Below are 10,535 nucleotides of genomic sequence, written 5' to 3' on the forward strand. Positions count from 1 at the left end.
GAGTTTGAGACCATCATGGGCTACAGAGCAAGTTCAAAGCCAGTCTGACTACATAACAAGACCCTGTCTCAACCCTGCCCCCCCCCAAATTAAAGGGCTGAATATGTAACTCAGTCCAAAGGCTCGGGGTACTAGGAGGAGGGGAGACAAACAGGGGAAAAAAACCTGTGGACAAACTAGGACCATTTGGTGCAGTTTCCAGTCTTTGGGATGAAATGGGCCAGAAACCCTTATAAGGCCAAGGTCCATGTGCTAACAGCCACTTTATGGAGAAACCTGGTCAATGAAGCATCTCTACTGTCAAAGTTGGCCTGGTCTTATAGGCTAAGGCTTATTTTTTCATATTTCAAAGCTGTTCAGCAAAGTTTTATAAAAATAAAATGCCAAAACCCAAATAAAAACCTTACTTCTTGTTTAATTTGTTTTGCCAAACACAGTGAAAACTTTAGTCTAATTGTACAGAAAATAGAATTTGTAACCAGTAGCAAACATAACAAGTTAAACCTAAGTCCCTGGCAAACTGGATCTCCATCAGCAGGTCACCCAGATCCCCTCATAAATGGCCTCCTAGTAGGGAGATCCTAAGAGGCAGAGGCACATATCAACTAGTCCCCATCAGAATCACAGACTGCACCTGAAAAGGGTAAGCATGAAAAGGAAGGAACTGATGTTACTTGAATCTCTTATCACTACACACAGTCAAATTGTCTCTGATTGCTAGCCAACCTTAAGGTGTGGCTTTCCCAAACTCAGTCCCCAGGCATCCCACCTGAATCCCTCTGAGGTGTTTCAAGTTCAGTGATTCTGAAGCCTCTGCTTAACCAGAATCTGCAACTGGAGAAGGAGAGTAGATAGTCATTAATTGCTGGTGTCACCAGTGCCGAGTCTGAGGCCCCAAACTCCTGTTCAAGAGGAAACAAGTTAGAGTGCCAGATCCCCAGCAAGCGTCCAGCTGCCTTAAGCCTCAGTACTGTCGACCAAAGTATAGAAAAGTCAACATTGGCCTGAGGATTCCTTGGGCTGGAGGGGGTCCAGGAGTTCTTCAGGCCACAGTAAGACCCATTCACATCCCGTGCTTCTTACGGATGACAGCCATGGCAAGCAGACGATCCTTTTCACGAAGCTCTTCTCGAAGTTTGGCCTCGGTGAGACGCAGGTGGCGGATGCTACCCTTCATCTCTTTCATCTTCACTTCCATCAGTGCCAGGATGTCCCGCTGCTCATTCAGCTTGCGCAGGAGCTCCTCCTCCGTGGTGCCTGACGATAACGAGTATGAGTGGTCAGAACCAGTATCGGGGAAGCCCTCTTCACCTACCACCACCAACTGGGGGCCCATCGGGCACTCCGCGGCCTCCAGCCCAGCTGTGGCAGCTTCTAGCTCTGACGCGGCGGCTGCGGCGGCTGCGCCCTCTGCGGCTGCGAACTCCACTTGCACAGTAAGGTCGATGGGCTTCACATCTTCTCCGGTGGGAGTGGTGGGTGCCGGCGGGCCAGATCCAGGAACCTGACTGTTGTCCACAGCAGCCTGAAGGGTGAGAAGCACGGCTGCAGAGGCAGACACCAGGTTCGGCTGCAGTTGGGAGGTCTGGGTAGCGGAGACGGACGGCGACGGCTGCTGCTGCTGCTGCTGTTGTTGCTGCTGCTGCTGTTGTTGCTGCCTGCGGCGAGCGGCCGCGGCCCCCGCGGGTCTGCGCGCTACTTTGCGCTCATTGACGCCGCGCAGCGGGAAGATGGTGGGAACACGCACCGTGTAGGTCTTACGGCCGCCCTGGAAGTGAACGCTGCAAAGACGGTGGCCCGTGGTGGGCTGGAAAGTGGAGAAGCACCCACTGACGCCAGCACGGGACACGTTCTTGAGCCAAAGGCGCCGCAGCTCAGCGTCCTTGGGAAATGTATAGAAATGCAGAGCCTTGTCCCGGTGCGAGTTGTTGTAGCAGCCCGGTACGCAGCACGTAAAGCCAGGCATGGCTGCGCCGCGCGACTGTGCGCGGCCCACCGGCCTCCTCCGCGCTTCGACGGCCCGGTTTGTCCGCTGCCTCCAGCCCCTCGACGGGCGGCGCCCTGCGAGGCCTTAAGCAATCTCCCACTATTGCAGCCTGACACAGTTGGCCCAACTGGACGCCCAGTGCCAGAATACGCTTCGCACGGGACCGCGCTGCACCGCCCGCCTGGCCGTCTGCCTGCGATCCGGAGTCGGCCCGGGGGACGCAGCGAAGGACCGCCTTGGAAGAAGGACTACGCCCCCCACAATGCACCGCGTCAGGAGGAGCTCACTTCCGGGGCGGGGGCGTGTTTATTCCGTCCGCTTTCCAGGGCACCGCGAGAGCCTCACAGGGCGAATTCTTTTCCTGACCTGGCTAGTCCTCGGCGGACGAAGCGTATTCGGTTGGTACTTTGTCGTATGGAGTGCGCCTCACAAGGACCAGGAATCCTGATGGAGGCAGTGGGAGGGAGCGCGCCACACCAATGCGCAAGCGCAAGGAATATGTGCCACAGAGACTACAAGCCCCATAAGGCTTCGCGGGAATTTAGAGGCTGAGGCACCGAGCGCCGTCTAAGGGAGAGGTGGAGTTACTGCGGATCAGAATTCCGGCGGGGTTGTGCTGCGTGCCAGAAGTGGTCGGTTTTCCAACCCCGAGCACTTTTGAGAAGACGGCATTCCTGTGGGGGGAGGAGGAAGAAACCTAGGTCTTGCTCCCCCGAGGACTTCAGAGGCTATTTTCTCTCTACTTGGGAGTCTCCGACTCAGCTACTACCTTTGACTCATTTACTGACCTAAATTAAGTCATTAATAGGCATGTACCATCTGCCGGACACAATGCAGGGAATTGCGGCGAACCTGACCGACCCGGCAGGCATCTCCCACCTGGACCCTGACCACCTGGAGGGCTAAGAGTCTATGTTTTGGATAATAGATGAGAATGTACGTGAATGAATGTCTATTCAGAAATGAACGCTGTAAAGGAATGAACAGGGCAGAGGAGAAAATGGGGGCTGGTGCCCTTGAAGATGAAAGAATGAAAATCTTGGGAGTTGGGAACAGATCTTGCCTTCTTGTCCTGGAACCAGTCTATAAGGCACAGAGGCTAGGCCTACCCTTACAGGGCCAGAAAGGGGGTGGCCAGGATAGTAGAATCTCTGAAAGTTATCAAACTGGGCCATGTTGAAGGTTTTTGGGCTATGTTGAAGGGTTTTGAATTTTATCCTACAGGTGATTGGAAACTATTGAAGGATTTTAAGAGAAAACATTTGCATTATAACAAGACAGCGCCTTCTCTGCCTCGCCATCTTTGGTGGAAAATGTTTTAAAGTACACAACAAGCCAGGTGTGTGCCAAACTCCTGCTATCCCAGCACTCTGGGAGGCTGAGGAAGGAGAATCAAATTCCAGCCCAGCCTGGGCAGTTGAATGACTTAGAGAGACCTGTCTCAGAAAAAACAAAAATGAAAAACGAAACAAAAAGGGCCTAGAGATGCAGCTAAGTGCAAAGGCACTGGGCTCACTTCTGAAACTCATCTATACATGGTATAAATGTGAATACAGAAATACACTTTTGGGGGAGATTGTTTTTTTTTTTGTACCGGGGATCGAACTGGGGACCTTGACCTTTCGCTTTCGAGGCAGACAGCGGCACCACTGAACTAAATCCCTAGCCTATATATATGTATATATATGTATATGTATATATGTGTATATATGTATATGTGTGTATATGTATATGTGTATATGTATATGTATGTATATGTATATATAGAGACGTATATATGTATATATGTATCTATATTGAGACAGGGTCTCAGTTCATCAGTTCAGCCTGGCCTTGAACTCATTATGTACCCCAGGCTGGCCTGGAGCTCTCAGCAGTCCTCCTGCCTCAGCCTCCCAGTGCTGGAATTACAGGTGTGAGCCACCAAGCCCAGCAAACCTTTTCTCCTTTAAAAATAAAATAAAACACTATCCAAATTCCTTCCTAGATCCTGTAGAACCTCACATAATCTGGCCCTTGCCAATTTATCTCACTTCTCCCTCTCCCTCCTTTCAATCCAATGTTTTGTTTTGTTAACAAGCCAGCATTCTGTGATCTCAATTAAAGGCCAGCGTGGACAATTTAATGACTTCCCAAGACCTTGTCTTAAAATAAAATTAAAAAAAAAAAAAAAGTTGGGCATGTAGTTCAGTGAGATCTTGGGTTCAATCCTCAGTACTGCAAAATTAATGAATGAATGCAGTAGCTGGGCATAATCAAGCATCAGGCACCTGTAGTCCCAACTTTTTAGAAAGCTGAGTCAGATGGCTCACTTGAGCCCAGGATTTTGAGGCATCCTGGACAACAAAGGAAGACCATCCATCAAAACAAAAACCTGGGTGTGGTGGCAAAGGCTTGTAATCCCAACACTCTGGGAAGTTGAAGCAGGAGAATCACAAGTTTGAGCCCAGCCTCGGTGATTTAGCGACTTAATGAGACCCTGTTTCAAAAAAGAAAAAGGGCTGGGTTTTGTAGCTCAGTATGAAGCACTAAACTCAGTACCCAGTACCGGGGGGGGGGGGGGATTCCTTATCAAGTGGGTATCATCTGAAATTTGCAGATGAGAAAACCAAGAAGTGGACTAGGTGGATACATTTGCTCAGCCTAACGTTTGGTTAAGACTGCGTGGAGAGCCAGATTTTGCAACCACAACCGCAAGCGCTTGTATGGCGGTAAGGCGAGAACTACAATTCCCGCGAGCCTGTGGGGTATCATCGCGAGATTTATCTTAAATGTGGCGGCGGGAATGCTGTGTTTACGGCTGTCTTGGCAGTTAGCAGGGTGGCTGAGAAGATGGCGAACATTTACAGCTCGGACTGCGAGTCCACAACGCGTACGCTCTTGCGGCATGTGCTAGACACAGCCGACTCTTGCACCCCGCGGCGACGCCGGAGTGCTCGGATTAGGTATGTGGAAGCGCTGTGTGAGCTACTAGAAGAACTGGGGAGTAGGGTCTGGATGAGAGCTAGTGCCGAACCTGTTGGAGAGGGAAACTGAGTCTGGGAGGAGGAGAAACAGAACGTTGAGAACTGGTTCCACTTCTTTATCCGGGATCGGATCCGTTCTTTGTGCCTGCACCCCTGGAGACAAAGGATAGGAGCTCTATTCTCTAGCTATTTTGCTCAAACTAACTCACAGAGTACAACCAGGCATCTGCCCCTACCTCCTAGGTGGTTCTCACTTTTCCCTGCGGATTGTTTTCTACTTTCTCTGTGGCTCCCAGCTGGATGATGGGAAAAGAACTAGGGAGCACAGCCTGCACAGAAGTCAGGAGGCAGGAATTGTAAAGATGCTTTGCAAGCAGGAATTTGTCCTGACTTGGGAGTGTCTGTGGGGGAGGGCTGTGGTAACCTCGTGGGGCAGAGGGTGCAGAAGTTGACATCTGCCCGATTGGGACCATGCAGTCGTTTTCCTTATAAAGGAATGGGAAGTCAGCCCTGTGTGGTGACACATCCCTGTTATCCCAGCACTCTAGGAGGAGGCTGAAGCAGGAGGATTGAAAGTTCAACCCCAGCGTGGATAACTTAGTAAGACCCAGTCTCAAAATTTTAAAAGGGTGGGGAATTAAGTGCAAAGGCCCTCAGTTCAACCTCCAGTACCAAAAAGAAAAAGGTCATTCGTGACAGGTTTTAGAACTATGAGTGATGATGTGATATGTCTCTGAGAGGGATTAAACTGGAAAGACAGGGATAGGGTGACCCGTATGATTGTTGTCAAACTCAGACAAGTACTTAAGGGGATTAAAAATACTTAAATACCTTTTTGGGTTGTTACTTTAATGTCTGGAGGGGCTGGGGATTTAGCTCAGTGGTTCCAGCACCTGCAAGCACAAGGTCCCGAGTTCAATCCCTGGTTCCAAAAAAAAAAAAAAGATCAGTACTTTAATGTCTGGAGTGGATAATCTTCCAATTGCCCCTCTAGCCTGTGTGACTAGCTCCTACTTTCCTTTATGATTCTGCAAAAGTCACTTGTATGAAATCTTCCTCATCTCCCTCTCCCTTCTGGCTGGAACAATCATATTCCCCGTGTTTTTTTTTTTTTTTTTGGTACTGGAGATCGAACTCGGGACCTTGCACTTTCGAGGCAGGCGCCAGAACCACTGAGCTAAATCCCCAGCCCCATATTTCCTCTCTTTCCAAACCCTTCATCCTCAGTTGACATGTGTCTGGGAACAGGGACTACAGTAGGCACAAGTGGTTTCTGGGTTCCTGTCCCCAAGGGACTTTAGGTCAAGACCCCTGCTGAAGACAAGTCTGCATCCTCTAGGCCCTACTCAGAACCGTTTGTTGGTCTTTACACAGTGCCCAGAGAGCCCTGCTTGAAACACCTTCCCCCAAGAGGTGGAGTAGCCAAACAAAGACAACTGCCAGGGAGCGTTCTCATGGAGCCAGAGTAAGTATCCAGCCCACTGACCAGCTTCATGGAGCCCTGAGGTTTATTTCTGCTCTGGTGCCCACCATGAGGGAATCTCAAGGCAAAAAGAACAGACCAGACTGGTTACATGGTGGTTTTGTCCATAGTCTACTGGCAGATTGGCTCGTGGTCAAGCTGGTGGGCACCTGGAGGAACAGACTCCCCGGACTCTGCTGAAGAACATCCTACTAACTGGTGAGTGAGTACTGGCCTGACAGTGTTAGGCACCAGTTGAACACCAGTCCTGTGGCATCCTTCATTGAGGGTAGCCTGTTGTGTTGGCCCTATCTTCTCCATGGTGTTTCTGCAGCCCCAGAATCTTCTATTGTGATGCCAGAGAGAGTGGTGAAGCCAGCACCAGCACCCCAAGTGGCCCAGCCCTCCAGACAGGAAAGCAGTAGGGGCAGGTGCATAGTGAACTCCCCTCCTTGGCTGGGCTGTTGGGTAGCTCTGGTCTGGGAGCCTCTTGGGAACCCCAAAGACTAGCAGGGGAAGAATTTCCTTCTTAGCCTAAGATAGGCTCTCTCCTTACAGCCTAGAACTTCAACTTCCTGAGCTTGAGCCTCCCCCAGCCCTGGCTCCAGTTCTGCTGGCCTCTGGCAGGAGGAAACAGAGGCTGAGGTTGTCAGTGTTTCAGCAGCAAGTGGACCGGGGACCCCAGAGACTGCCTCTCTCCCAAGGTGAGGCCTAGGATACCACCTGTTTTTGTCTTCAACATCCTGTCCTCTGGAGAGGCTAAGGAGGCCTGAGAAAGGACTTTCATGGGCCTGGTTAACTTACCATGGTTTCTTCTTTTTACATCCTCTTACTGGTCACTGACAGAGCCTCCTGGGAATCCTGATGCCTCGTCCCTCACCAGGTGCTGTTGTCTATTCTGGGGGTGGTAGAGCAGAGGGTTGGGGAGTGAGGTGCTGACTGATGGAATTGGAATCTGGCCATACTGCTCCCAGCTGGTTGTAGTCTCACTGCATGGCCACATTCTAAAAGATGAGGGCTTCAGAGCAGATGGGAGAATCCTCTGGGGAAACTGGGCCTCAGGTATTTGACTTTTCTTTGTGCTTCCTCCCTTCCACCAAGCTCCCTCAGTCTGACCTTTGCTACACCTCTTCAGCCAGAGTCAGTGAGGAGACCTGGGTTGGCCCGAAGACCTCCCACCCGCCGCGCTGTAGATATGGGTGCCCTTTTGCAGGATCTGCAAGATAATTCCCTGGCCTCAGTTCCTCTAGGTAAGGTTCTGTTTTCCCCTTTCAGCCTTTGGAGAAAGACACCCCCTGTGGTAGATAGGAGGTGCTGCTGAGTCTAGGGGTGCACCTCTTCTGGTGGGACAGTGTGTGAACCTGACCTTATGTCTAAAGGACTTTCAGCTTTTATCCCTCAAGGTGCCTGTTGGCCTTGATGGGGCTCAGTCTTAATGTATTTATGGCTTCCAGGATTTCATGTTCTTGAACTACAGGGCTAAGGGTAGGAAAGTGATGTGTTTTGGTACCTAGAGCTTTAGGAAAGTTGAAAAAGGGTAGGTTTCATGATCGGCTAGCTTGTTAGAACTGACCTAGGGACCTGATTCCAGAAGACAAGTTCACCAAGACAGAAGGGAGCATTCTTGGTAGAGGAAGAAGTAGAAAGCAGAGGTATGGGAAACCAGCTGTGGGATGTTGGGGTTAGGGGCAAGCTGTGAAGACCTGGAAATGCCACCCAATGAGCGAAGGTAAGCAAGGCGAGCTGTGGAAGATAAGGCTTAGAGTCTAAACCATTTCTCTGTCAAGGCCACTTAGGCAGGGAAGACCTAGAGTGCCCACTGCCTAGACCCTGGCAATTCTGGGCATCAGCAAGTAGTTTTGGGATATACTGAATGGCCTGCTGGATCTTGATCTCCAGGTGACAGCCTCAGAACTCCTGTTGCTACTCAGCCAACAGACACTGTGTTAGAGGATACCCAGCCTTTCTCACAGCCCTTGGTTGGCCACTCCCTCAATGTGCATCACTCCCTGCCATGTCCTTACCCTGGGCCTGAAGGTACTGAGAAGGCTGTGCGTCACAGGACACAGAGCAGCATGCCTGGGCTGCAGAACCACAGTGAGTATGTGGGGCAGGTGGCCTGTAGCCAAGCTTAGCTTGGGGAAAGTTACCTCTGGTGGCTTTCTCTCCTCAAGCCTGTATGTGGACCCTAGACTTTCCTGCCTCGGGGTCCCTCCTCCACCCAAGAGCACAGTCAGTGTTGGGCCAGGAGATTCCAAATTATTGCCTGATACTATGTCTGACTTGGTCTCTTCTCAGTGAGTGAGGCTGGCTTTGCTACTCCATCTTTACCCTTTTTGGAGCTACAGCCTGGGCCTCCTGCTCCTTCAGAGGTGACAAAAGCAAAGAGATCCCAGAGGGCTCTGGAGCCTGAGGACCCAGAAGGATCTTCAGGGGATGAGGACATCTCTGACAGGCCAGGTAAAAGGCCAAGTATGGGGAACAGCAGATGAGTGGTGACAGCTATGTTTAGGCCATGGCACATAGAGAGTACCTGGGTTTCTTCTGGGAACTGGTGATGTTTGGGACCAGGGAGACTCTGAGGGGCAGTTGCTTGGATGGAGCTAAGGGAACCCTTTGAGAAATAGGACAAGGAGACTAGACCTGCACAGCAGGATGGCATGGCCATGCCTGAGCCCCCTGTACCCTCCTTTTTCTCTGTAGCAAGCCCAGAATCGGTCTCCAACGTCCCTGAGTTTCTTCAGGCCAAACAACTGGATCAGTTTCTTGAGCCAGCCCCATCACCTGATGTTGCAGTGTAAGATCCCATGACCCTGTTACTCATGGGCCTCTTGAGAAGGGGGCAGATACTCAGGTTGGCATTGGGTACCCATACACATAGTCATCCCCACAGGTATGCCGATGATTACCCAGCCCAGTAGCCTGAACTGGGCTGGCGATTGCTCCCCAGGAGCTTATCTGGAGAGATAAGAGCCTGCCTCTGGGAGCTAAGAGGAATCTGGAAAAAATAACCTAGGTCAATGTATAATCAGAGAAAGCTTCCTGGAGGACTAGCAGAATTGGGACAGGAAATGATGGACTCCTAAGGGGAGTGACTATGTGCTTGCTTTGGCAGCACATATACTAAGGGGAGTGACTATTCATTCAGAGGTGTAAAAGTCATATGCCTGAGCAAGTGCCAGTGATATGAAGAAGCTAGAGTAGGAGATTGTGTCCAGACTGAAGGAACAGGGTCCCAGCAAAAGACCAGGTCTCTGTATGGCCCCCTGATACTACTGCCCCTTAGCAGATGATTGGAACTGCTGGTCCAGGCTGGCTAAGGAGCACGTGGACCCAGTTTTAACAGGAACGAGCAGGACTTGTCCTTAAATAGGGCCCTTTTCAAACAGCAGTTTAGCCACCTCTGTCCACTCCTGCCCCCAGCTTGTCTTCAGAGCCTCCAGAGCCTGTGTTGGCCAGACTTCCCTCCAGGCCCCGAACTGGTGGTCCTAGACCCCGTCAAGATCCCCATAAGGCTGGACTGAGCTACTATACAAAACTCTTCAGCTTCTATGCTAAGATGCCTATGGAAAGGAAGGCTCTTGAGATGGTGGAGAAGTGGTGAGTCTTGGACACCTGGGTGAAGAGAGGAGATGGTCTGGTTATGAATGCACTATTCTATTTGGTCTCTTCTATCCCAACCTTCTTGGCAGCCTGGATAAGTACTTGGAGCACCTTTGCAATGACCTGGAGGTATTTGCTGCTCATGCGGGCCGCAAGACTGTGAAGCCAGAGGACCTGGAGCTGTTGATGCGACGGTGAGCAGGCAAAAAAGGGAGGCTGGTGTGGGTGTGCTGGTGCTGATTCTGCCTACCCCTCTCTTTCTCTGCTGCAGGCAGGGCCTGATCACTGACCAAGTGTCATTGCACGTGCTTGTGGAGCGGCACCTGCCCCTGGAGTACCGGCAGCTGCTCATCCCCTGTGCGTTCAGTGGCAATTCTGTCTTCCCTGCCCAGTAGTGGCCAGGCCTCAATGCTTTCCATCTCCCCACCTGGGACCTCTTGGCCCTGCCTAATCCTTCAAGTCTTGTCCTCATTTCCTATCATCAATAAAGTGTCACATGACAAGAATAGTCTGCTTT

General features: G+C 51.0%; 2 protein-coding genes across 3 annotated transcripts; one reads left to right on the forward strand and one right to left on the reverse strand.

Annotated features, from left to right (window-relative positions):
• Positions 1-397: 397 nt before the first annotated feature.
• Thap11 (THAP domain containing 11) lies at positions 398-1,966 on the reverse strand. Its single transcript, XM_021256840.2, has one exon. It carries the CDS (start codon positions 1,964-1,966, stop codon positions 1,064-1,066), a length of 903 nt encoding a protein of 300 aa, XP_021112499.1. The 3' UTR covers positions 398-1,063.
• A 1,252-nt stretch (positions 1,967-3,218) lies between these two features.
• Cenpt (centromere protein T) lies at positions 3,219-10,524 on the forward strand. Of its 2 annotated transcripts, XM_004843004.3 has the most exons (15): positions 3,219-3,326; positions 4,587-4,698; positions 4,800-4,932; positions 6,328-6,418; positions 6,547-6,634; positions 6,750-6,846; positions 6,974-7,119; positions 7,262-7,298; positions 7,517-7,665; positions 8,315-8,512; positions 8,714-8,875; positions 9,119-9,212; positions 9,839-10,015; positions 10,108-10,212; positions 10,290-10,524. In XM_004843004.3, the coding sequence occupies exons 3-15, from the start codon at positions 4,820-4,822 to the stop codon at positions 10,411-10,413; spliced, it is 1,581 nt and encodes a 526-aa protein (XP_004843061.1). In that variant the 5' UTR covers positions 3,219-3,326; positions 4,587-4,698; positions 4,800-4,819; the 3' UTR covers positions 10,414-10,524. The 2 variants fall into 2 exon arrangements, with proteins under 2 accessions (XP_004843061.1, XP_087072805.1); XM_087216679.1 differs by lacking the exon at positions 9,839-10,015.
• Positions 10,525-10,535: the final 11 nt, after the last annotated feature.

The sequence above is a fragment of the Heterocephalus glaber genome, unplaced genomic scaffold (assembly GCF_053883595.1).
Source record: "Heterocephalus glaber isolate CG9 unplaced genomic scaffold, H.glaber_assembly_v1.0 deba00000071, whole genome shotgun sequence".
Lineage (NCBI taxonomy): Eukaryota > Metazoa > Chordata > Mammalia > Rodentia > Bathyergidae > Heterocephalus > Heterocephalus glaber.